At 45.5% G+C, this 26937-nt stretch overlaps 2 protein-coding genes across 3 annotated transcripts in view; one reads left to right on the top strand and one right to left on the bottom strand.

Annotated features, from left to right (window-relative positions):
* crb1 (crumbs cell polarity complex component 1) overlaps positions 1-4101 on the bottom strand; it is a 57872-nt gene extending 53771 nt beyond the window's left edge. The window contains exon 1 of the mRNA XM_029708086.1: positions 3861-4101. Coding sequence (XP_029563946.1) covers positions 3861-3945 — 85 coding nt within the window. The 5' untranslated portion in view covers positions 3946-4101. The remainder of the gene's footprint in view (positions 1-3860) is intronic.
* An 807-nt stretch (positions 4102-4908) lies between these two features.
* aspm (assembly factor for spindle microtubules) lies at positions 4909-26937 on the top strand. Of its 2 annotated transcripts, XM_029708071.1 has the most exons (31): positions 4909-5458; positions 5717-5860; positions 6019-7492; positions 9473-9568; positions 9698-9799; positions 10991-11137; positions 11790-12029; positions 12195-12262; positions 12361-12502; positions 12715-12845; positions 12997-13172; positions 13293-13438; positions 14764-14849; positions 14981-15193; positions 15443-15647; positions 15746-15894; positions 16094-16222; positions 16374-16568; positions 16776-19217; positions 19437-20843; positions 20980-21129; positions 21239-21339; positions 21517-21676; positions 21787-21996; positions 22211-22360; positions 22539-22730; positions 22900-23092; positions 23522-23676; positions 23887-24063; positions 25860-26032; positions 26283-26937. In XM_029708071.1, the coding sequence occupies exons 1-31, from the start codon at positions 5165-5167 to the stop codon at positions 26383-26385; spliced, it is 9750 nt and encodes a 3249-aa protein (XP_029563931.1). In that variant the 5' UTR covers positions 4909-5164; the 3' UTR covers positions 26386-26937. The 2 variants fall into 2 exon arrangements, with proteins under 2 accessions (XP_029563931.1, XP_029563930.1); XM_029708070.1 differs by having other exon boundaries at positions 16776-20843.

Genomic DNA, 26937 nt, shown 5'->3' with positions numbered 1-26937 from the left:
CTGACACTGACCCAAAAGCGACACCATCTTCCAGCCGATGGCAAAACTCAAGTCGCACCACATTATTTCTGCCTCATGCACAAATTCATGCTGTTACTCCTATGACCGGAGAACGTGAAATATTCCTTGATATTAAAAAAAGATCCATGCGGCTAATAGTAAGAACGCAAACCAATCGATACCCTTTCCTACTCATTTCAGCTGCAGTGCTGGCTGTAGCACACTCGACAACTACTATGAATATTATTATTTGACCCTGCTGGTCATCTATGAACATTTGAACATCTTGGCCATGTTCTGTTATAATCTCCACCCGTCACAGCCAGAAGAGGACTGGCCACCCCTCAGAGCCTGGTTCCTCTCTAGGTTTCTTCCTAGGTTTTGGCCTTTCTAGGGAGTTTTTCCTAGCCACCGTGCTTCTACACCTGCATTGGTTGCTGTTTGGGGTTTTAGGCTGGGTTTCTGTACAGCACTTTGAGATATCAGCTGATGTAAGAAGGGCTATATAAATACATTTGATTTGATTTGTAGCGCAAGTGGAAGTAGGGAGAACACACAGTTTATGAATTACAAAAAGTGTTGAATAGAAAGTGGATAGTGCTGAGAAAAAACATGAACTGACTCACAAAAACAGCAGATCTTTGCTGTATTCATTGAAAGTCTCTCTCTATTCATGGTTTTCACATTTTTGAAATCTCACAGTATCAATTTAGCTGTAGCAGTCGTTTACACCTACTACGTTACTACAGACACGGTAATGTGAGCCATCCGATTGGCCAGCGGTAGGCATATAGTACACTTGATTTGTTCCCCCCGGGCCCGCCGGGAAGGCAGAGTTTGTACCTTTAGACACGCGAAATGGTTAAAAAAATGTGTTTTATTTTACCTTTATTTAACTAGGCAAGTCAGTTAAGAACAAATTCTTATTTTCAATGACGGCCTAGGAACAGTGCCTTGTTCAGGGGCAGAACTACAGAGTTTTACCTTGTCAGCTTGAGGATTTGATCTTGCAACCTTTCGGTTACAAGTCCAACGCTCTAATCACTAGGCTACCTGCCACCCAAAATGGCGCGGAGGGCAGCTGAATCGGGTGCACTTACTGCCAACAGCACGTGATGAATAAGAAAACTAGCTCTAGGATACGGACCGACAACAGATAATATCAAAGACAAGGATTTCACCAAACATGGCAACCCAAAGTTACCATAACCCCCCAGCAGAACCAGATCATCAGCAGTGGCAGGCCGTGTAATGGATGGAATGCATGTAAGAAGGGACCCATAGCATTTAACACACAGAGGGGTGTGAAGTGCACACCTGTTTTCATTTTGGTTCATTCCAGCGGGCCCTTTCTCAAAGCTGGATATGACAATAAACGATGAATGGCCTGTCATGTTGTGGGTGTGCACTGCATGACGATCGTTTGAAGATTTGGGATTTACAGAGTTCCATGTTATGCAGGTGACACAACCATAAGGGTATATCACATCAAGTTACACAGGAATGTATTGTGCCAAAAATCTTAGCTTTCCAGTCCATTCTAACTACAGATATGTATTGGTAAAGTAGGTGAACAGATCAGTCAAATTTCTGACTGGAAAGGTGAGTGACTGTCAAAATGGTCAAATCAGACCAATCAGTGACTGTCAAAATGGTCAAATCCGACCAATCAGTGACTGTCAAAATGGTCAAATCAGACCAATCAATGACTGTGAAAATGGTCAAATCAGACCAATCACGGTGGTGGTGCAATCACACTTTCCACGGTGGACAATGGCACAACTTACTCATCCTCTCTCTCCTTAGTATCATTTGTGAAGGTCAATCAATTTCACAGAGAGCCTCCAGATTTTCACTAGAGCAGCTTATGAGTGTCTAGACCTCATCTCAGCATGGCCCCGGTTGGGGGTTGGTGTCCAGGTGGGCTGGGGAAGGTCGGGGGAGAATATCGGGTGTCCAGCCATATGTCCACTATCACGGACTATCAGCTGGAAGTACGTAGATCCAAGGCAGATCAGACAGTGGATCACCCAGTGTGCATTACCAGTACACACACACACACACACACACACACACACACACACACACACACACACACACACACACACACACACACACACACACACACCCCACTGGGCAAAAACTGGTTGAAACCATGTCACTCCAACAACAAAAAATGAATGTGAAATTCAATGTTTTTTTCACCCAACATTTAACCTAAATCCAATGACATTGTGAAATTTGTTTATGATTTTATGTTGAATTCATGTTAGTTGACAACTCAACAAAATGTAAATAAAAACAAGACGTTGAACTGACGTCTGCTCCCATTGGGGGACACACACCGTCAAGGTCGCAAGCTGCCAACTGTGCAGTCACACACATCCTGGCCTTGCCAACACCAACAGGTTGTTGACGGAGATGCCTTTTAATCAATCAATTAATCAGGAAATACTTTTTTGAAGACATAATAACTGTTGCATGGCATTCATTTAAGAAACCACAGTCCCTTTATAAGACCAAGAGGTCTTCCTGTGAGGCATATCAGTACCTTAAGATTCAACCACAAGCCTGTTGACTAATGGTGCGTTCAAAACGTAGTGCCAGCCAACCAAACATCCCCTCCCACAGCATGTAAGGCCTCTTTCATATGCTAATGGCGGTATAGCTCTTTGTTCAGTGCTATCTCTTGTAGAAAGGCCCTTTCATTTTTGCAGCACATGTGGAGGGGAGATCTGACCGGCCTCTCTTTCACAGACTGACTGATGCGCACACAGGCTGGTGTGTTTGCTTGTTTCAGTGGTGATAACAGAACAAGCATGCACGAGCACACACACACACACACACACACACACACACACACACACACACACACACACACACACACACACACACACACACACACACACACACACACACACACACAGACTCACACACAGACTCACACACAGACTCAAACACACACACACACACACACTCTTAGGAGTATTGGAGACATAGAATATGCCCACCCCCTGTGGGGGCTTACGCTGCACCTCATTGTTGGGTCTGTCTTTGTGTGCTCTTTTAGCTTCAGAGCTCCTTACAGAATGTGCCATGAACACTGGGAGATAGCAGTGATGTCACCCCTCACATTTCCAATTGAAATTCAAGGCATGCCAGTTAGAATCACTATATCTAATCAGAAACAACAGTCTACTGATCAGCTACTTAACAATAGTTGTTGTGACACATGCAGCTCAGGGGTTAGAGAGTAGAGAATGCCCCTGATCAGAGAAAAGGCAGGTATGCCAATACTTTTAAGATCTCCTACACACTTACAGCTGAGGGCAACATTTATGTAAGGACAATTAAAAAACATAGATATCCTATATGTAAATGGATACTTTTTCATGCCTATATAAGCGGGTTATAGGACTATTATTAACACTATTATTATTAAAATAAAACAGAAATGGATCACACTGGTTCAATTAGATATTGTTGGCTACTACTGTGATGGATTCATTTACACTTTCAGACGATCCCTTAATATATTTCAATTAGAGAATTTGGATGATCTGATCAGCATTATTTTCAGAAGAAACGCAGCAGCAGTAATGGTGCGCTATACAAAACATTTTATATAACTTAACCTGTTTAGCACGACAAGTAGCGACAAGGAGTGGAATGATAGCTAAACAGACGGGTACACAGACTAGGGTGACAACACAATGAGGACACCTGCAAAATCAATAAACCCAAACACCAGATGAAACTTTATACTTTAGCCTATGTCTTCTAAAAAACTGCGAAATGAGAATTTAACAGTTATCAACTGGTATAACCAAACAATACATAATACAAGTACCCTTACTCACCATCTATCCCTATAATTAGTGCGCCAGAGATCACCAATGCGCACGCAAGTGAATGAAACCTAGTAGATCGGTAAAATAAATCCATATTCGTGATAGAAAATCATCCTGCTCGCTCTGTGTGAAGCATGTCGGTAGGCTACTCCTCGCTCTCTCTCTCTGATGTGCTGTGCTTGTTGTGAACTCAAGTGCCACTATTCCTGAGCTAGGCTCACCAATCACTTGATGCGCCCTTGTCCCCTGACGCACCAATGGGCTCTCTCTACGGTCAGCTCTTCAGATGATCCTCAATCAAACGTGAACGCTATAAAAAGGCCGCCGGGGAAGCGGATTGCTGGTGTTTGTTCAATATAGCACTGGTAGGCTCAATGAGATGGTCTGTCAGTGTTGAAATACTGTAATATAAACGTAAGTGGATGGGAAGGAGGAAACGGTGCATATTACATACATAATGAGAATGCCTATTTCAGGCTCCAGCACCGCACTGAATAGCCTAATCATGAGGGAAGATGTAGCCTAGGATGCTGTCTTCCGCTGCTGCTCTTTCAGGCTCCAGCACTGTACTGAATAGCCTAGCTTCTCTTATCGCCAATTGAGCCCGGACATTGTAAACCTAATTCGAAAAAAGTTCAGATGTTGCATACAACACACAAAACTCAATCAAACACAAATCAAGTACCAGTCAATGCAATTTAATTTACATGATTTTGTACAACATTTGTTCCACTGGTTAACTTTTGAATTGGACAACAGAAGGCCAAACGTAGCACTCACTATATGGTTCAAATTATTGACGCCAACAAGCATCACGTATCAACATTTATTTACTAATTTAGTAGGCTATGTGGAAGACATAGCCCCGCCTGAATGCTGTCTTAAGTGATAAGAATACACTGTCTGAACCGTGAATGCACATCCACTGTAGATTATAACTTCTAGCTAAGAACTGCTACAAAATCTAATATCAACCTCGCCCCTTCCTGAGTTGCATCTGATGACTGTCGTGTGCATCTCGGAGTAGGCGCGGCTTATGGCAGTTTAAACATGTTAAGGATCTCTGATTGGCCATTCATTGTTTACCCCGCAGCGATTGGAACATGAAGCGGCCAACCTACGATATGATTGGCTAACAAACTAAAGCGAGATTCAAACTGAACGTAACTATTAACAGAGAAACGTGTTTTCAGGCAGTTAACGTTAGCGCGTTGTAGAGAATAGTAAGGAAAATAAACTACGTTAATTAGCTCGATATTTCTTGAGATGATTCGGTGACTAACTTGCGTTGATTTCTACAGAGAAGTTTGGAAATGGCTCAGTTATCAGCGAGGGGAGGTTTCCTGGATTTTAGTCCCATCAAGAAAGAACATGCATCTGCTGTTTCTTATGGCAATAAAGAAAACAATAGTTCGCATCCAGTTTTGAGTTTAATTCAGTTTTCAAGGGCTCCGTTTGTAACATTTGGAAATGTAAAGTTGGGATCATCCAAATCATCAGTTCTTTGCATTGAGAATCCTGTTGAAGATGCAAACATAGAGGTGGCAATTGATAAGATTGCATCGACGAAAGGCTTTTCCGTGGATCAAACCCGATTTACAATTCAGGTAAGGGAAGTTATAGCTAGCTAGCATTTGCTCAAATATAATACTATAACTAGTTAGCAAACTTAACGTTAGATGGCAACGAGTGGGGCTAGTTGGCATGACATTCACCAAGTTAACGTTTTGTTAGCTGTCAGATGTAACATAAACTAGCTAGCCAGCCAACAGTTGTCACATTTGTTTTGAAGTTCTACTAGCTAGCTAGCCATACATTTTACCCGTAGCTAGCTAACGTTATTTCCCCTGTCGTTTTTTTCCCAGCCTGAGGAACATGTCAATTTGACAATAACTTGGACACCGATAGAGGAAGGTGGTATTCGAGAGCTGATCACTTTCATTGCCAATGGGGTGGTCAAACACCAAGCCATTTTGCTCGGTAGAGCAGACGCACCTAAAAAGAGAAAGGTAACTTTCTTAAAAAAAAATATATATATATATACTAATTCACACTAATATCAACATGTAACCTAAGAAATCCAATTTCATTTGAACTATTTCAAAGCATCACAAATGCTCTATTCATAACTACAAACCACTTCATGTTATTTATTCCTTTGTTACAGAAGAGTCTGTGGGAATCAATCAAAAGCAAGAAGGCATTTGATCTATCAGACCCTCCAAGGGGGAAGAAACACTCAGTGTCTTCCCTGAAGATGGCAGCCAACAAGACCTTCCATGTGTCCCGGACACCACAGTACAGACGGGAGAAGGTTCGCAGCCCGCTTGCCTCACTTAACAAAAAAGCCTGCACTCCTGTCGAAGGGCAGACATTTAAGCAGGATGCGTTGGGACAGTTGAGTTTTGACAATGTCCAAAATAACTCGCCTGTCGTCTTTCTAGTCCCCGCTGCAAAGCTAATCAATTCCTCTGATGCAGCAGCCAGCTACAGTTGCCCAGTAGGCACACCTGAGTGCAGAGACCTCACCAGACTACTGAACACGACTGTGTCCCCTGTGGGCACTCCAGAGAGGTTTCAAAAGCTGATGCCCCGTATTCAGTCTATACAGAGCCCAGCCCCTGTGATTGATGACACTGTTGCGGACATAAGCCATACAGTGTTGGCCGGAACACCAGTGTTGTCTGTGAGAGATGCACTGGTCTTGATTGAGTCAGATCTAACTCATGTGGTTGGTGCAAGCCCTCCAAATGCGTGCTCTAGCTTTGATTTCTCCCACTCCTTGGAGTCAGCAAATGGAGAAAATAATTGTGGCCCTGTCAAATCTGTGATTGACCTCAAAGCCCTGTCTGAAAGTCCCATCAAGTCAGATCCTGCACAGCCTAGACTAACCTTCTTCATCAAACCAAAACGTGTTACTGACAAGGAGGGTAGAGTAGAGGTTGGAGAAGTTCTTCCTCAATCCAAAAAGGTTACTTTCACCTCCACCACAGTCATCAAAAGCAAACCAGCCCCTGTCCAGGTACGCAGTCCTGGAGTGAGGAGAATCAAAACCTCCAGGCGCCGTCTCCTGGAGAAAACACTGGAGCTGTCTGGAGACAGTGGCCATTCAGAGTCAAGCCCTGGTACTACAGTTACCCCTGGTCTCCCTGTCATAGACTCTGATGCAAACCATGATTCTCCATTAATTATCTCCCCACGGGAGGCCAGGCTGCAGGTGCTGGAGTCAATTTCCTATAGCCCAGTGTTTTTGGATGATATCCCTGCTCCAGTCAACCTCTCCCTCAGCTCTCCTCTGCCTATGAACCCCCCCACTGGTGGCCCCCAGCACCTTGGCCTGGACGATTCCATTCTGGGAGCCACTCAGCTCCACACAGCACCAGTAGTGGAACCTATACCTGACCGGGCAGGTGTGTTTCCTGTTTACAACCAGAGCCAGTTTGACATGAGGGTGGTGCGGAGCAAAAAGAGGAAGAGCGATGAGTTTCTGAGGGATGGAGGGGAGAAAGTGGAGGATGCTGTGGAGAAAACGTTCCATGTGAAAAAGAGTAGGGTGTCAACAGTGGTGAAGGCACCCAACAGACCAGCTCAGCAGAAGGGGTTCAGTGCCTCCTCTCACAGGCAGCAGACAAAAACATCAGGTGAGTTGGTAAATGTTGATTTTTGAAATGTCCTCGGTATTCTCTGTAAATTGAATTGATTTTAACCATTGTGCACATTGACTTGTGTGGTGCAGCAAGGCTAGGGGGGGCGAACTCCAGTTGAGCACTGTTAACGAGGGTGGCAGCATTCTAATGGACTGCTGTGGAGTAGTAGGGCCAAGCATAGAAAGCACGAGGACTGTTAACGAGGGTGGCAGCATTCTAATGGACTGCTGTGGAGTAGTAGGGCCAAGCTTAGAAAGCACGAGGACTGTTAACGAGGGTGGCAGCATTCTAATGGACTGCTGTGGAGTAGTAGGGCCAAGCTTAGAAAGCACGAGGACTGTTAACGAGGGTGGCAGCATTCTAATGGACTGCTGTGGAGTAGTAGGGCCAAGCATAGAAAGCACGAGGACTGTTAACGAGGGTGGCAGCATTCTAATGGACTGCTGTGGAGTAGTAGGGCCAAGCTTAGAAAGCATGAGGACTGTTAATGAGGGTGGCAGCATTCTAATGGACTGCTGTGGAGTAGTAGGGCCAAGCTTAGAAAGCACGAGGACTGCTGACTAGGCGAACAAGCTGCAGTTGAGCACAGTTCCCTTAAAGAGGGTGTGGCAGCCCTCCTAATTGACTGCCTGAAGACTTTATTAAAGGTGTGCAGCTGTCACTATGGGGGGAGCATTCTCTAGAGCAGTGGTTCCCAAACTTTTTATAGTCCCGTACCCCTTCAAACATTCAACCTCCAGCCGTATCCCCTCTAGCACCAGGGTGTGTTTTGCCATCATTGTAAGCCTGCCACACACACACACACTATATGAAAAGTTTATTAAACATAAGAATGAGTGAGTTTGTCACAACCCGGCTTGTGGGAAGTGACAAAGAGCTCTTTATAAGATCAGGTCACTAATAATAATCATCAATAATTTTGCTCTTCGTTTAACCATCTTGCATATAAAACCTTATTTGTTCATCGAAAAGGGTGAGTAACTCACCACAGGTTAATGAGAAGGGTGTGCTTGAAAGGATGCACATATAACTCTGCAATGTTGTATTGAAGAGAGTCAGTCTTAAATCATTTTCCACACAGTCTGTGCCTGTATTTAGTTTTTGTGCTAGTGAGGGTCGAGAAACCACTCTCACATAGGTACGTGGTTGCAAAGTGTCTTAACAGCGTGATGTGCCAAGGCAGGATACTCTGAGCGCAGCCCAATCCAGAAATCTGGCAGTGGCTTCTGATTTAAATGACATTTTCACAGAACTGCTTGTTGCAATTTCAATGAGGCTCTCTTGTTCAGATATCGGTAAGTGGACTGGAGGCAGGGCATGAACGGGATAACGAATCCAGTTGTTTGTGTCATCTGTTTTGGGAAAGTACCTGCGTTATTGTACTCAACTTAATGTGATTGGATGTTAATTATTTGTCTTGGCTGCCTCTATTGATGTTATTTTGCTGAACACTAGATTATTAAAATGTGTTTAACAGTGAAACGAGGCTACACAGGCGAGAGAAACTCACCCAAATGTGTCGCCCCATTGGAAAATATAATTGTTTACATTTTGAAAAATGTGAATCACATTTTTATTTTGCGTATCTCCGACGGCATTGTGCGTACCCCTGGGGTTGGAATACCTGCTCTAGAGCGCACGTCCTGTCAGGTATGGCTAGGACTGATTTTATGATTTGCAGCGTTTAAGCTTTTGGCTAGTCTTGTTGACTTCATGCTTTAGTTTTCTAAGTTTAAAGTCTGGCCCTGTAGAGCTCTGGAAGAGCCAGAATTCTATTTTCCTTTTGTTAATTAAAGCCTCTTTGTTAGCACTGCTCTCCTGTCTGAGTCAACGTTTTGTCACTGCCTACGCCTGGCCTCCAAGACAGTATGAAACCCTGTGTACTGTCACGACATGCCTATTGCTATGAATATTTAACATTCCCAGGTCTATACTTCTTAAATGATGTGATCTGTGTGTATTCTTGTTTTTCAGCTTCTGTGCGTACTAGTTCTGCCTCATCCATTAGGGCTCCAAAGTCTGTTTCCCCTGCCCAAGCCAAGCAGCCAGCTCCAAAACCTGGCCAGCGAGGTACAAAAAGCTTGTCCTACAATGTGGAAAACAAGACAGTACACTGTAGATGTGTTGTATTGGTAAATTAGTAGGCCACTTTCTATGTGGAAGAGTTTTGCATATCTTTGTTTTCTACTCTGATCATAGGTGCACAGTCTTTGAAATCATTTGGGGGCTCATCTGTAAAAACTGCAAAGATTGTAGCTGTGGCTCAGTCAAAGCTCACATTCACCAAGCCTGGTCAAACAGGTAACCTAGCCCTTTTCATTCATACATACTCACTCACTCACTCACTACATGGCCAAAAGTATCCCTTCAAATTAGTGGTTTTAGCTATTTCAGCCACACTCGTTGCTGAAAGGTGTAAAAAATCAACCAAACAGCCATGCATTGGCTGTAGAATGGCCTTACTTAGGAGCTCAGTGACTTTCAACATGGCACCGTCATAGGATGCCACCTTTCCAAGTTAGTCAAGGTTCTGCCCTGCTAGAGCTGCCATGGTCAACTGTAAGTGTTATTGTGAAGTGGAAACGTCTAGGAGCAACACCGGCTCAGCCGTGAAGTGGTAGGCCACAAGCTCAAAGAACGGGACCACCGAAGCTTACAAACTGACTCTGGAAGGAACGTCAGCACAAGAACTGTTGGTTGAGAGCTTCATGAAATGGGTTTTCATGGCTGAGCAGCCGCACAAGCCTAAAATCACCATGTGCAATGCCAAGCGTCGGTTGGAGTTGTATAAGGCTCGCCACCGTTGGACTCTGGAGCAGTGGCAACGCATTTTCTGGAGTGATGAATCACGCTTCACCATCTGGCAGTTTGACGGACGAATCTGGGTTTGGCGGGTGCCAGGAGAACGCTACCTGACCCAATGCTGTTTGGTGGAGGAGGAATAATAGTCTGGGGTTGTTTTTCATGGTTCAGGCCCCTTAGTTCCAGTGAAGGGAAATCTTAACGCCACAGCATACAATGACATTCTAGACAATTCTGTGCTTCCAACTTTGTGGCAACAGTTTGGGAAAGACCCTTTACTGTTTTTAGTATGACAATGCCCCCGTTCACAAAGCGAGGTCTGTACAGAAATGGTTTGTCAAGATCGGTGTGGAAGAACTTGACTGGTCTGCACAGAGCCCTGACCTCAACCCCATCAAACACCTTTGGGATGAATTGGAACGCCAACTGTGAGCCAGGCCTAATCGCCCAACATCCTTTCACAACCTCACTCATGCTCTTGTGGCTGAATGGAAGCAAAGTCCCCTCTGGCAATGTTCTTCTAGAAAAGCAGAGGCTATTCTAACAGCAAAAGGGGGACCAACTCTGTATTAATACCCATGATTTTGGAATAAGATGTTCGATGATCAGGTGTCCACATACTTTTGGCTGTGTGTGTGTGTATAGATATATCTCTTTCTTTCTCTTACGGAACATACTTGTCACTTGCAGCCATACCAAGACACCCGATGCCGTTCGCTGCGAAGAACATGTTCTATGATGAGCGCTGGATAGAGAAACAGGAGACTGGGTTTACCTGGTGGATCAACTACGTCCTCACCCCTGATGACTTCAAGGTCAACACGGAGGTCACCAAAGGTAATGTTCACCTGGCTAGAGCAAGACGGTGATGTAGAGTACTGTTAGTTCCGAGACACTCACCCTGACGTGTTGTCTTGGTGTGCTAGAGCGCTCGTGGAGGGACCACTGTTCTTATTCACTGACTGGACCTGCTATAGACCACATGGGCCATGACGGCTTCCTACTTGGAACCCTGCTACCCATGGGCATTTGTGGCATGATAGTCAACTGATGGCATGATGTTGAATTTTCATATAGTGGTTCTAATTCGTGGATAAGATAACAATTTAGTATTTTTGAAGGTAGGCCTTGAAATTCATCCACAGGTACACCTCCAATTGACTCAAATGATGTCAATTATTCTATCAGAAGCTTCTAAAGCCATGACATCAGGCACAGTCAACTTAGTGTATGTAAACTTCTGACCCACTGGAATTGTGATACAGTGAAATAATCTGTCTGTAAACAATTGTTAGAATAATTACTTGTGTCATGCACAAAGTAGATGTCCTAACCGACTTGCCAAAACTATAGTTTGTTAACAAGACATTTTTGGAGTGGTATAAAAAACAGTTTTAATGACTCCAACCTAAGTGTATGTAAACTTCCTGACTTCAACTGGATATAGAATTCCATTGCTTCGTATCTCACCATCTCTCTTGATGTGTAGTGAATGCCGTATCCCTGGCGATGGGCGGTAATGACAAGTTTGCCGTCAACAAGGCTCCCACCAAAGAGGAGATGTCGTTTAGTACTTACACTGCCAGGCGGCGGCTCAACCGGCTGCGTCGCTCCGCCTGCCAGCTTTTCACCTCCGAGCCCATGGTCAAAGCCATCCAGAGGCTGGAGTTGGAGGTGGAGGCTAGAAGGTTACTGGTACGCGAGGATCGGCATCTTTGGAAGGACATCGGTATGTATGCACAGTGGCGTTAGACATATTTAACAGTCTGATTCATATGGATGTGTGTTAAAACTCGAGTTGAATTAAAAGTTATGTCATTTCTAAGTAGTTGTACGCATATTCAAAGGTTCAGGTCCAAAAGCCAATGCAAAGTTGTTGTTTTTGTTTTTTTAGGGGAACGCCAAAAGGTTCTCAACTGGCTTCTATCGTACAATCCTCTTTGGTTACGGATTGGACTTGAGGTAGGCAGTCAGATATTGGTTTTATATGTTTCATGTTTTTTTTCTCCTATATGTCTATTGTCCATGTTGAAGTCTCATGAAATGCAACCTGTTTTCAGACGATCTACGGGGAGATGATCTCACTGGAGAGCAACAGTGACGTCATGGGCTTAGCCTTGTTCATTCTGAAACGTCTGCTGTGGAACCCTGACATCGCTGCGGAGTTCAGACATGCCAAAGTACCCAACCTCTACAAAGATGGTAACTCATTGCTCGCCTGTCTTCCATTATGCTCAGCTTTTTTGTTGCTATTTTCAGTGATTTAAAAAAAAAAAATATATATATATATATATATATATATATATATATATATATATATATATATATAAAAAAAAAAATCTGTTGAATGGAAGATTCTATGAAGTGTATTTATATTAGTTGGTCATTGATTGTTATTGGTCTCTGTTGTGTAGGCCACGAGAAGGCGCTGTCTCGTTTCACTCTGAAGAAGCTTCTCCTCCTGGTGTGCTTCCTGGATAAAGCCAAAGAGTCCAGGATGATCGAACATGATCCCTGTCTGTTCTGTATGGATGCAGAATTCAAGGTAAGGTGACACCAACTCCCATGGCCACAAATTAAGTAATCTGTCTGACAGACATTAACAGAGTTTGACTCTATTAAATTATTATCATTCCTTTGCACCCCCTCCCCTGTAGTACCTCCCATTGATCTCTTGATTGTTTTATATTCTCCAGACTACCAAGGACCTGCTGCTGGCGTTCTCCAGGGACTTCCTGAGTGGAGAGGGGATCCTCCCTCGTCACCTGGGTTACATGGGCCTACCGGTCTCCCACGTCCAGACGCCTCTGGACGAGTTCAACTTCGCTGTCAAGAATCTGTCCGTTGACCTTAAGTGTGGAATCCGTCTAGTGTAAGACATATCACACCCGTCCTTTTGGTGTCATTGTTGGGGTGTAAAGAAAGCCTGCACAAAGTGTTGGCTCTCCATGTTAAGGGTTGGTGACTGTATTAGCGTATGTTTTTCTGTCAGGCGTGTGATGGAGCTGTTCATTCAGGACTGGAGCCTGTCCCGTAAGCTGAGGATGCCTGCAATCAGTCGTCTGCAGAAGGTCCACAACGTTGACATAGCCCTGCAGGTGCTCCGAGCCAGAGGGGTTGACCTCAAGGATGAACATGGTAAATTCACCTTTTTCTCTCTAATTCTTTGTCAAATAGAATTTGACAAAAATAATGAATGATAAACACTGCTAGTGAGACAGTGAGGTGTCCCAGTGAAGATTAACAGGTGACTGACTCTAAAAAGAAACGTATTGTTTTGAAAATGGCCCGTGGCATTGATATGATTCAAACATTTGTTCTAGTGTCAAAATGTACTACTAAGAGTGAATAGGATAATTTTGGTGAGTCAGTCTCGTCTAAAACAGATTTACAAGATAGGAAAAAATTGTATGTCACGGGATGAAGTGTACCGTAACAGTTTTTCTTGGGTTTATTTTAATTCTGCCGACAGCACCCAAATAATAATCAATTCAGAGCACAGCTGCATGTGACCAGATCGTAATGGTCAATTTGGTTTGACATTAGATACCCCTATGGGGCTAGTTACGGACCCTCACTAAATTACATAATGTACATGGGACATTAGCTCCAAATTTCAATGACTTAACTTCAAACCAATTTTAAATTGTAGAAATTCATGTACAAATATTGAAGGCTAAAAGATGTGCAACGTGAAAATATTGTTTCATTTACATTCTGTAATTTATTGACGGTCCCTAACTTCCCCCAGAGATGTGCTGTCCAAAGTTGAACCAACTTTGCGATAGTTGCACATCAGCCAGGTGAAGCTAATTGGCTAAATAATTTGGTTTAACATTTCCCACCTGCAGACACACACGAGACACCCGTATCAAACCACACGCTGAACAAACTTGTTTTAATTTCGTCGTGGCCGCTAGCGTTTCTTAATCAACCAAATCTAAAACTAGGCCAAATCAGGAAGTGCAGGGCCTCCCTAATGCTGCAGTGGTTTAAGGCACTGCATTGCCGTGCTTGAGGCATCACTACAGATCCAGGTTCGAAACCCCGGACTGTGTCACAGCTGCCCGCGACCAGGAGACCCATGAGGCGCCGCACAATTGGCCCAGCGTCGTCTGGGTTAAGGGACATTTTGGCCTTCCGAGATGTCCTTGTCCCATTGTGGTCTAGCAACTCCTGTGGCGGGGCCAGGCGCATACACGGTGACATGGTCGGCAGTTGTACAGTCTTTCCTCCGACACATTGGTGCGGCTGGCTTCCGGGTTAAGCGAGCAGTGTGTCAAGAAGCAGTGGCTGGTTCGTGTTTCGAAGGACGCATGCCTCTCAAACTTTGCCTCCAGAGTCAGTACAGGAGTTGCAGTGATGGGACGAGACTAACTACCAATTTGGATATCACGAAAAAGGGGTTAAAAAAAATCAGGAAGTGCAGTCGCTTTTTAACTAATTGCCATTATGTCTTCCAGATGCTGTCATTGACTCCAGAGATATTGTGGACGGTCACAGGGAGAAGACACTGAGCCTGCTATGGAAGATCATTTTTACCTTCCAGGTACATTTCATAACCTGACAATGACTTTGGATAAGTGTCGCTTCATCCACTCCCATTACAATAACACACTTTATCCCACATCTCTGTTTTCATGAATGACCCCCCCCCCCCCCCCCTCTCCTTCTGTCCAGGTGGAGGTGCTTCTGGACAAGGACCAGCTGAGAGAAGAGATCAGTTTCCTCAAACACACCTGGACCACCAAACAGAGGCTGGCCTCACTGAGGGCCGACAAAGGTGTGCTGCAGAAGACTGCCAAGGCTAGACCCCCGTTCGAGCACAGTAGCTCAAAGATCACTCTACTCATGGAATGGGTCAATGCTGTCTGCCAGTTCTACCACTTGAAGGTGAGTTTGTTGCTAGATCGAATCCCTGAGCTGACAAGGTAAAAATCTGTTCTGCCCCTGTTCCTAGGCCGTCATTGCAAATAAGAAATTGTTCTTAACTGACTTGCCTAGTTAAATAAAACAATCAGGTAATTGTTCTGTCTTATCTAGAGTGGATGTGATTTTATAAAATTGAACTTTTTAAACAACTTAATTCTTCACATACATGCATTTTATGGTCAGCCATTTTGAATTTTTGTGTTTTTCCAGGCAGAGAACTTCACGGTGTCGTTCTCAGACGGTCGTATCCTCTGCTACCTGATCCACCACTACCACCCCAGCCACCTACCGGCAGACAGTGTCAGCCACACCACCACCCAAACTGTGGAGTGCTCCCAGAGAGGACGAGTTGAACTCAACAGCTCCTCTAGCGACTCAGACATCTCCTTTGACACCTGGCCCACCACACAAAATGGTATTTCCTCCCAAAATGCATCCATTTAGTGAGGCAGTTAAAAAGTTTTCATTGCATAATAAATGGACAGGTTATTTTTATTCTGTTATTGTTAATAGGCCTAGTGTCGCCATCAATGGAGTTCAAAGAGCTTCTGGAGAATGAGAAGAGTAACTTCAGGCTAGTCAACACTGCAGTGTCTGACCTGGGAGGGGTTCCTGCCATGATGAACCCTGCTGACATGTCAAACACTATCCCAAATGAGAAGGTGGGAGGGGCTTTATGATCTACCAAGGTTGGACTGTGCATTTCTTTTCTCAGGGAAAACTAGTGAACTGTTTCAACTTTGATTCATTTTGATACATTCTTGTAATTGTCACTGCCTTTTTTTTTTTTTTTTTTTTTTAACACAAATGCTGAATCTCAAGTGTTTCCAGATCCATTTGATCTGTGTTTCTCTGTTCCAGGTGGTGACATGTTACCTGTCCTTCCTGTGTGCCCGTCTCCTGGACCTGCGGAATGAGACCCGTGCTGCCAGGGTCATCCAGGGAGCTTGGAGAAAGTACCGGCTGAAGAAGGATCTGAAGCTTTACCAGGTTACATCTAGTCTATATTACCTCTCAAAGTCATGAACACTAGTCCTAACACCGTCTTACTGTTTTTCTGTGGTTTTCTGTTTGGTGCAGATGACATCTCTTGTACATGGAAAAACTTCTCACATCTCATCTATCCCCTCATCTGGTATAGGAAAGGACTGTAGCTGCGGGGAAGATCCAGGTGCTGGTCAGGCAGTTTCTCCAGAGACGCAGAGCTGTCTGTCAGACCGCTGCAGCCATCCGCATCCAGGCTGCATGGAGGGGCTACAAGGCACGGAACGCCCTGACACTGAGGAGAAAGGCTTTACTCTGGGCTCTCCAGGTTGCTGCTGCTACCACCATCCAAGTATGTTTCTTATTATTATAGAATTTCATATCTGCTGTTCCTACCTACCTACCCACCCATCATGCTCATACTTAGTAACCTACTCAACATTAGTTATAGCTATACTACATGCATGAGGTATAGTATGTAAAGTAATCTCTGCCAGTTTGCATCACTGTGGAAAGATCTTGAACAGTATTATCTAAGCACATTTCACTTGTCAAACAGGCACAATGGAAGAAGTATGTTACCTTGAAAAACTACCAGCGCTTGAGATTGCACGTTGTTAAAGTTCAAGCTCTCTGGCGGATGAAGATGGCAGTCACTACCTACAGAAGGACACAGTGGGCTGCAACAGTAATTCAGAAGCATGTTAGGGCCTCGACTCTGGCAAGGGAAGAGCGTGAACGTTACTGCTCACTAAGATCGGCAGCTGTCAAAATCCAGAGAAACTATCAGAGACGGAAGACTCGGAGACTGCAGAGGGAGAACCATGCTGCCACAGTGATACAAACTGCATTTAAGAAATGGCACAGTGACAAAATGTCCCGAAGGACCGCAGCTGCCCTGAAGATTCAGTCTTGCTACAGAATGCGCAGGTGCCTAGAACAGTACATGAGCACCCAGCGGAGCGCTATCCTCATTCAGACTTGGTGTAGAGGGCATGCACAGAGACGTAACTTTGAGACATTGAAACTGCAGCATCACTCTGCCACTGTCATCCAAAGTGCTTTTAGGGCAAGCACGGTCAGAAAACAGATGGCGACGATGAGACAATCCTCAGTTGTGATTCAGCGTTGGTTCAGGGCCTCTGTACAAAGAGATGCAGGGAGGCAACAGTTCCTGAAAATGAGATGTGCTGCTGTTACCATACAGTCCGCTTATCGTGGACATACGGCTCGGAGACTAATGCAACAACAGAATCAGGCAGCCACAGTCATCCAGACAACTTTCATGAAGTTTGTGGCCAGAAGAAAATTCTTGTCCTTGAAAAAATCTGCGATTGTTGTCCAACAGAGATTTCGAGCCAAGCTAGTAGGGGGGAAATCAAGGAAAGAATATATGGCCCTCCAATATTCTGCATTGAGAATACAATCTATCTGGAGAGGTAGGGCCGAGAGGAAGAGGATTGAAAAACTGCATAAATGCGCCACACTCATTCAGTCTTCCTACCGTAGACATGTGTTGCAGTCACAGTTCAGGTCGAGAAAGGAGGCTGCTTTGGCCATCCAAAGCCAGTACAGAGCTTATAGGGCAGGGAAAACAATTAGAACTGACTATCTCCTGGTCAAGAAAGCTGCTGTTACTGTACAAGCCAGGTTCCGTGGCATGAGAGTTAGGCAAGAGCTGAGTCAAAAACACCAGGCCGCCACTGTCCTTCAGTCAGTAGTGAGAGTCTTTCTCTGTAGAAGACAATATGTGTTACTGCAACGTGCTGCTATAGTCCTCCAGTGTCGGTACCGGGCTCTTGTAGCAGGCAGAACACAGCGAGCGCAGTACAACCAGCTGAAATTGGCCACAGTAAAGCTACAGGCTGCTTACCGGGGATCCAGAGTCCGAAGAGACCTAAGGATGAAACACCAAGCTGCTATGGTCATCCAAGCTCAGTTAAGGATGCACAAAGTGCGTCAGGCCTATCTTGCCACAAAGGTGGCGGCCATCATTGTACAGCAGCATTACAGGGCCAATCGGCTCCGAGATCTACAGATGCAGCAGTACACCTCAGTGAAGTCCGCTGCAGTTGTGATTCAGGCAGTGTATCGCGGTCACAGAGCAAGAATGGAGGTTGCTAGGATGCACCACTCAGCCATGGTCATTCAGAGGAGGTTCCTCACTTTCAGGGACAGGAAACGCTTCCTTGCGGTCAAAACTGCTGTTCTACTATGTCAACAGAGATGCAGGGATGTGGCCATGCTAAGAAAATACCAGAGGGACTATCTGTTGAGGCTTAGGGCAGCCACTGCTCTGCAAGCAGCTTTCAGAGGGATGAAGGTCCGGAAGCAGTTTCAGACTGAATGCAGAGCGGCCGTACTCATTCAATCTCACATCCGGAAACACCTGCAGAGGGCGCACTATGAGAGGCTTCAGTGGGCTGTGAACACAGTGCAGGCTCGTTACAGAGCCAACAAGATGATGATTGAAGACAGGAAAGCACTGCGCATAAAGAGGAGTGCTGTTGTCGTGTTACAGGCTGCCTTCCGGGGCATGCTATCCAGACAGCGCATGAGAGAGATGCACAAGGCCGCCAGTGTTCTCCAGAGAAGTTACAGGGCTCACTGCGAACGCCGACAGTACCTCTTCTTGAGATCAACTGTTCTTGCCATTCAACAAAAATATCGTGCCATTGTTGCAGCGAAACAGCAGATGCATCACTACCAACGAATGCGCAGTGCTGCAATCCTGCTCCAAGCAGCATACAGAGGCCAGAGAGCCAGAAAGGAGATCAGTCTTAAACATCAAGCTGCCACCACGATCCAGGCTGCCTTCAGAAAGCACAGAGAGGAAGTCAAGTTCCAGGCCATGAGGTTTGCTGCCATCATCATCCAGAGATACTTCAGATCTCACATTCAAATGAAACAAGACCGAGACCAGTTCTTGACACTGAAGGATTCAGCCATAGTCCTTCAGGCAGCTTTCAGAGGGCGTTGCGTGCGCCATGACTTTGCTAAGATGAAGAGAGCTGCTTCTGTGATTCAGGCCAGCTTCAGGATGCACAAGGAGCAGGTCAAGTTCCAGGCCATGAGACTGTCTGCTGTCATCATTCAGAGGTACTACAGATCTCACATTCAAATGAAACAAGACAGAGACAAATTCATAAAGCTCAGAGAGTCTGCCATAGTCCTACAGGCAGCTTTCAGAGCATATCACATTCAACAAGATGCTGCTAAGATGAAGAGAGCTGCTTCTGTGATTCAGGCCAGCTTCAGGATGCACAAGGAGCAGGTCAAGTTCCAGGCCATGAGACTATCTGCTGTCATCATTCAGAGGTACTACAGATCTCACATTCAAATGAAACGAGACCGAGACAGATTCATTAAGATCAGAGAGTCCGCCATCGTCCTTCAGGAAGCTTTCAGAGAAATGACGGCCCGGAAGCAGTTTCAGACTGAATGCAGAGCGGCCGTACTCATTCAATCTCACGTCCGGAAACGCCTGCAGAGGGCGCACTATAAGAGGCTTCATTGGGCTGTGAACACAGTGCAGGCTCGTTACAGAGCCAACAAGAAGATGATTGAAGACAGGAAAGCACTGCACATAAAGAGGAGTGCTGTTGTCGTGTTACAGGCTGCCTTCCGGGGCATGCTATCCAGACAGCGCATGAGAGAGATGCACAAGGCCGCCAGTGTTCTCCAGAGAAGTTACAGGGCGCACTGCGAACGCCGACAGTACCTCTTCTTGAGATCAACTGTCCTTGCCATTCAACAAAAATATCGTGCCATTGTTGCAGCGAAACAGCAGATGCATCACTACCAACGAATGCGCAGTGCTGCAATCCTGCTCCAAGCAGCTTACAGAGGCCAGAGAGCCAGAAAGGAGATCAGTCTTCAACATCAAGCTGCCACCACGATCCAGGCTGCCTTCAGAAAGCACAGAGAGGAAGTCAAGTTCCAGGCCATGAGGTTTGCTGCCATCATCATCCAGAGATACTTCAGATCTCACATTCAAATGAAACAAGACCGAGACAAGTTAAAAAAGTGCAGAGTGTCTGCCACAGTCCTTCAGGCAGCTTTCAGAGGGTATCGTGTTCGACAAGACGTTGCTAAGATGTGCAGAGCTGCTACTGTGATCCAGTCTGCCGTCAGAAGACACCAGGCCAGGACACGGTACAACAAAACGCAAGCCTCTGCCGTCACGATCCAAAGATGGTACAGATCATGCAACGTCCTCAGACGACAAAGGGATGATTACTTGGCCATCCGAGAAGCTGCTTTGAAGCTTCAGTCAGCCATCCGTGGAACGCTGGCAAGAAGGCTGGCCAGACGCAAACGTGCGGCTGTCAAGATCCAGTCCGTGATACGCATGTCCATCCAACGGACAAGGTATCTGACCCTGCGAACCAGCACGGTAAAGCTGCAGTCTCACTGCAGGGCTTGGGTGGCGAGGAGGAGATTCCTGAAGCGTCGGACAGCGGCCGCGACTCTCCAAAAGCACTACAGAGGCCGGCAGGCCCAGAGAGAGCAGCGATCCCTGTACCTAAAGACCCTGACCAGTGTCAAAACGCTGCAAGCCAGAGTGCGTGGACACATCCAACTCAAGAGGTACCAGAATCTCAAGAGAAGTGCAGTCACAATTCAGGTCTGTACCAAAGTAATATTTCCTATATAGTCTGTAGATGTAAACATTCTTTGGATTTATTAAAAATACCTTAAATATATGCCAAAATTGGACCGTAAATGCAGTTGACAAAAATTACTGTTCCTTTTTCATTCAGGCATTTTACCGTGGAATGGTGGAGAGGCGACGGTTTCAGCATCAAAGGGCATCTGCTGCTATAATACAGGAACGTTTCAGGGCCCATCTCCTCTGCCAAAGAGAGAGGGCAAAGTACCTGGAAATGAAGAAGTCTGCTGTTCTTATTCAAGTTAGTAATCAATCGACGACTACTGCTAATAATATTCCGTACTGAGATTAATCAATGTTATTTTATTGATCATGGTCGAATGTTATCTTGTTGCTTGTTTGGATTGCAGGCAGTGTTCCGTGGTGACCTTGCCAGACAGAGTGCCAAGAATCGCCAGGTGGCTGTCGCCACAGTCCACCGATGTATGCAGACCAGGCATCTACGCAACAGGTAATAATACAACTTATCTTTTTTAGTTGCTTGAGCATCAGAAATGGTTAGTCCTCTTAAGTTTCATAGATTGCTTTGATGACTAGGGTCCTGTCGACTTGTTTTGGATGTGCCTTACTTTACTATGAAAAAGTGGGCCTCAGTCAAATGAAGTGCTTTGGTTTTGTTTTCCTCCAGGTTCCTAGTGATCCAGCGTAGTGTAAGGGTCATTCAGTGCAGATGGAGGGAGACCTTGAAAGCCAGGGAAGAGCGTCACAACTTCCTGGTCATGAAAGCCGCCGCTGTTACAATCGAAGCGTCATGGAGAGGCCATGCGACCAGGAATCACCTGCGTAAGGTAAGACTATTTCATCTCATACACCCCTGGATCTAACCAGGTCCATCTTTCTTTTGATGGCCAACTCTGATGATTGAGTCATCCAGACTGAACCCCTATCTCCCCTCCAGGAGCAGAGGGCTGCGGTGCTGGTCCAGTCGTCCTTCCGGGGATGGGTCCAGAAACGGGCGTTCCAGAGACAAAAAGAGGCGGCCCTGGTCCTACAGAGGAGAGTCCGAGCTATGCAGCAGGCTAAAGCAGAGAGGGTCAAATACACACGTTTGAAACAGGCTACCATCACTGTCCAGGCTCACTGCAGAGGCTGGATCGTCAGAAGACAGGTAATAGAACTTACTGTGTAACCTGATCTAGGATCAGTTAAGCCTACGGTAAATCGTTAGTGTTACTATTTAGGATGGGTGAAATCAACTGACCCTGAATCAGTGGTAAATGCTGAGATTATTACAAGAAAGCCAACTGTCGCTTCTCTTCTATAGTGTTCTCAGAGAACACGAGATCGAAACACCATCTTTTGTTTTGTCCTCTGTCTTGTAGTTGAGAGACGCGGCCTCTGCGGAGAGGAGGGTGCGTTTCTGCGCGGCTGTGTACCACCACCTCTGTGCTGTGAGGATCCAGAGAGCTCTGAGGTCACACTGGGCTCTGCAGTCTGCCAAGAGACAGATCACCTCTGTCATATTTATACAGGTACAACGTCATCCCTTTTTAACTACTGGAACCCCCCCCAAAACTGTATGTTGTCACCAATATGAGTTGAGAGTAACAAGACATCGCATCAGTTCTACTACTGGAGGGTGATCATTATGAATGGACAGTTCTGTTGAAGGACAGTAAACATGTCTTTTTGCCATTTTGTTCCTGCCAGAGGTGGCTGAGAGCACGGCTCCAGAGGCGGCGATACCTGGAGGACAGGAGGAGGTTGGTCGTGGCCCAGAGGGCAGCCAGGAGTTGGTTAGCCCGCCGCCATCACGCCGCCTCCACCATCCAGCAGGCCGCCAGGACCTTCCTCCTCCGTAGGCGGGAACAGAGGGTTCAGCAGGGCATCATCAAGGCACAGGTACTGTACTGAGCCAGAGTCTCTGTTCAATACATTCAAGAGGGAATTAAGATCCAGTCAGTACAGCATCCTTGCTTTATGTTGTCATTAGAAAAAAATGAATGCTTTTTTTCATTCTCTCCCTCTACTCCTCTCTCTTCACCCCTGGGTCTTACCCCTCTCTGTTTAGGCGTTGTGGCGAGGCCACCAGTCCAGAAAGCTCCATGACAATCGTAAAGTTGTGTCCATGAGGCATCGTCTGCGGAAGGTGTCTGAGGAGGTACGAGAGGAGGACCGGCTGTGCAACAAGACGTCCTGGGCCATCGAATACCTCCTCAAATACAAGCACTTCTCCTATATCCTGGAGGCTCTGAAGAATCTGGGTGAGACCGCGCTCATCCCACTACACTGAAGCAATAATAGTCCTGAAATTACCATTACATGGAAATGTGTACCTTATCTTTACTGACATATGCAGGGTTAGAGCTAAACGGCTGATGGTAGAGTAGTACACTGGATGGTACTAATGGTTAATGTCAATACCCCAAGTTAGGGAGACTGGTTGACTAACAGGAAGTGTGTGTGTGTGTGTGTGTGTGGGGGGGGGCATTGACATGATGAACCATGTTAGGGAGACTGGTTGACTAACAGGAAGTGTGTGTGTGGGGCATTGACATGATGCACCATGTTAGGGAGACTGGTTGACTAACAGGAAGTGTGTGTGTGTGTGTGGGGGGGGGGGGGGTATTGACATGATGAACCATGTTAGGGGGACTGGTTGGCTAACAGGAGGTGGATGTTTGTGTATGCAGAGACCGCCACTAGGCTGTCCCCAGAGTGCTGTGAGCGTCTGGTGACGAGCGGAGCCACGCTGGTCATCTTCACGCTGATCCGCAGCTGCAACCGGAGCGTCCCCTCTATGGAGGTCATTACCTATGCCATCCAGGTGCTCCTCAACCTCTCCAAGGTGGGTCCTCCCTAACACCCCTTGTTGTGCACAGGCCTATATGGATACTTTTGAGTAGATGTCAATTCTGCCCAGATAAAACTATAATTCTTCCTGTTATTTATACTTTGTAAAACAAAATGTTTGTTTAATTGTGAATATTCTCGGCCTTCGCTGCAGCCCTCCTGGCTCAATAGACTAACGCTGCATGTTTCTTTCGCTCTTCATCAGTATGACAAGACAATCGAGGCGGTTTATGCAGTGGAGAACTCTGTGGACACACTGCTGGACCTGCTCCAGATATACAGGGAGAAGGCTGGAGACAAGGTGGCCGACAAAGGAGGCAGCATCTTCACCAAGGCCTGCTTCCTCCTGATCATCCTGCTACAGGACCAGTACAGGGCTCTGGTATGGCACTACTACTGCTATTGCTGCTGCTGCTATTGCTGCTGCTGCTATTGCTGCTGCTGCTATTGCTGCTGCTGCTATTGCTGCTGCTGCTATTGCTGCTGCTGCTATTGCTGCTGCTGCTATTGCTGCTGCTGCTATTGCTGCTGCTGCTATTGCTGCTGCTGCTATTGCTGCTGCTGCTATTGCTGCTGCTGCTATTGCTGCTGCTGCTGTTGCTGCTGCTGCTGTTGCTGCTGCTGCTGCTGCTGCTGCTGCTGCTGCTGCTATCTCTGCTGCTGCTATCTCTGCTGCTGCTGCCTCTGCTGCTGCTATCTCTGCTGCTTCTATTGCTGCTTCTATTGCTGCTGCTATCTCTGCTGCTTCTATTGCTGCTGCTATCTCTGCTGCTTCTATTGCTGCTGCTATCTCTGCTGCTTCTATTGCTGCTGCTATCTCTGCTGCTTCTATTGCTGCTGCTATCTCTGCTGCTTCTATTGCTGCTGCTATCTCTGCTGCTTCTATTGCTGCTGCTTCTATTGCTGCTGCTATCTCTGCTGCTTCTATTGCTGCTGCTGCTATCTCTGCTGCTTCTATTGCTGCTTCTATTGCTGCTGCTGCTATCTCTGCTGCTTCTATTGCTGCTGCTGCTATCTCTGCTGCTTCTATTGCTGCTGCTGCTTCTATTGCTGCTGCTATTGCTGCTGCTATCTCTGCTGCTTCTATTGCTGCTGCTATCTCTGCTGCTTCTATTGCTGCTGCTGCTTCTATTGCTGCTGCTGCCTCTGCTGCTTCTATTGCTGCTGCCTCTGCTGCTTCTATTGCTGCTGCTGCTACCTCTGCTGCTTCTATTGCTGCTGCTGCTATCTCTGCTGCTTCTATTGCTGCTGCTGCTATCTCTGCTGCTTCTATTGCTGCTGCTGCTATCTCTGCTGCTTCTATTGCTGCTGCTGCTATCTCTGCTGCTTCTATTGCTGCTATCTCTGCTGCTTCTATTGCTGCTATCTCTGCTGCTTCTATTGCTGCTGCTGCTATCTCTGCTGCTTCTATTGCTGCTGCTGTCTCTGCTGCTGTCTCTGCTGCTTCTATTGCTGCTGCTGCTGTCTCTGCTGCTATTGCTGCTGCTTTTATTGTTATTATTATCGCTGCTGCTATTTGCTCTGCTGCTACTTGCTGCTGCCAGTGGTGTAAAAATACTTTAAAGTACTACTTAAGTACTTTTTTTGGTTCTGTACTTTACTATTTTATATTTTTGACTACTTTTACTTCACTACATTCCTAAAGAAAATAATGTACTTTTTACTTCATACATTTTCCCTGACACCCAAAAGTACTCGTTACATTTTGAATGCTTAACAGGACAGGAAAATAGTCTAATTCACACACTTATCAAGAGAACATCCCTGGTCATCCCTTCTGCCTCTGATCTGGTGGACTCACTAAACATGCATGCTCCATTTGTAAATTATGTTGGAGTGTGCCCTTGACTATCCGTAAATTAAAAAAACAAGAATGTTGTGCCGTTTGGATTGCCTAATAGAAATCATTTTAAGTTGTTTATACTTTTACTTTTGATACTCTATCTTTTTGCAATTTACTTTTATAGTTTTACTCAAGTAGTATTTTATTGGGTGACTTTCACTTGAGTCATTTTCTATTAAGGTGTATTTTTACTTTTACTCAAGTATGACAAATGGGTTATTTTTCTGCTGCTACTTCAACCTGCGGCGGCTACTGCTGCTACTGCTTCTGTCTGACTGGTTAATGTTGTTCACAACTCAACATGTCTGACTCGGGTTGGTTTCTGTGGTCTTCAGGAAGTGAGGAAGCTTTCCAAGGCAGTTGACCGGCTCCGCAGCATCTACCGCCTCACTGCACGCAAACACAAGATGGATGCAGAGAGAACAGTGGTCAAGCAGAAGATGGGCGCATCCATAAATGGAAGCTTCATCGTCCCGGCAACCCCCCGCAAATCCAAGCCAGTGCCTAAGTGAGTACGCTGGTCCCAGTACCATGGAACAAATAGGATAGTCCCAAAAGTGCAAACTGCCCACCCTGCATGTCTGTCAAGCTAAATCAAGCGCATCAAGTATCTAGGTAACTGCTTAGGACTTAAAAAAGTTGCCCGAAACAATCTTTGTCAATAATGCTGATTCTACTTGAACCGAGTAAGATGTACACAAACTATTTCTTCAGTAAACCTGTTGTCACAGATTTGAATGCGTTTATTTTCTTCTCAGATTCTCCCCTGACTGGGTTCTCAGAAAGGACAAACTGCAAGACATCGTTGACCCTCTCCGAGCTGTACAGATGGTGGCCGACGTCTTCTCTATTGTGCTTTAAATATACTTAATGAAATATTTTCTTTAGCTTTTTCCATAGTTGTTTATTAAATGATATGCATATGATATATATATATTTTTTTATGTACTCTATGCTGATGTCCTTTTTTTTAGCTTGTTAATGTTTTGATTCTATCTAGAAAAAGCTCCACGAGTTGTCTTTGATAACATCATTTGATTCAACAAGAAGACATGATGCAAGGTGTATACACTGATGGTTGGTGGCCACACGGTGGAAGCATTTAGCCTGTAGGTTAATGGATTGAATAAGGGTGAATTAAAGAACATGTAGACCTATTACTATTATCCCATGTTAATGATCTAAAAACCTCTGTGGGAGAAAAACACTAGAAGTTTCCTGACAATGGCTGAGTAACGTGGCGTTTTAACTGTCTAGATAGGTGTGTGTGTGTGTGATTTAGAAAGATGTGATTTAGATCTAATTTGCACATGCCAAACAGAAAATATACTGGAGCGATTTCTTGAATCCATTCTGTAAATATTTACTTTGACTGCCTACTGCTGTAAATAAAACATCTGATTTCACCTGAAA

The sequence above is a fragment of the Salmo trutta genome, chromosome 22 (assembly GCF_901001165.1).
Source record: "Salmo trutta chromosome 22, fSalTru1.1, whole genome shotgun sequence".
Lineage (NCBI taxonomy): Eukaryota > Metazoa > Chordata > Actinopteri > Salmoniformes > Salmonidae > Salmo > Salmo trutta.
This window is presented reverse-complemented; position numbering and strand designations above follow the sequence as displayed.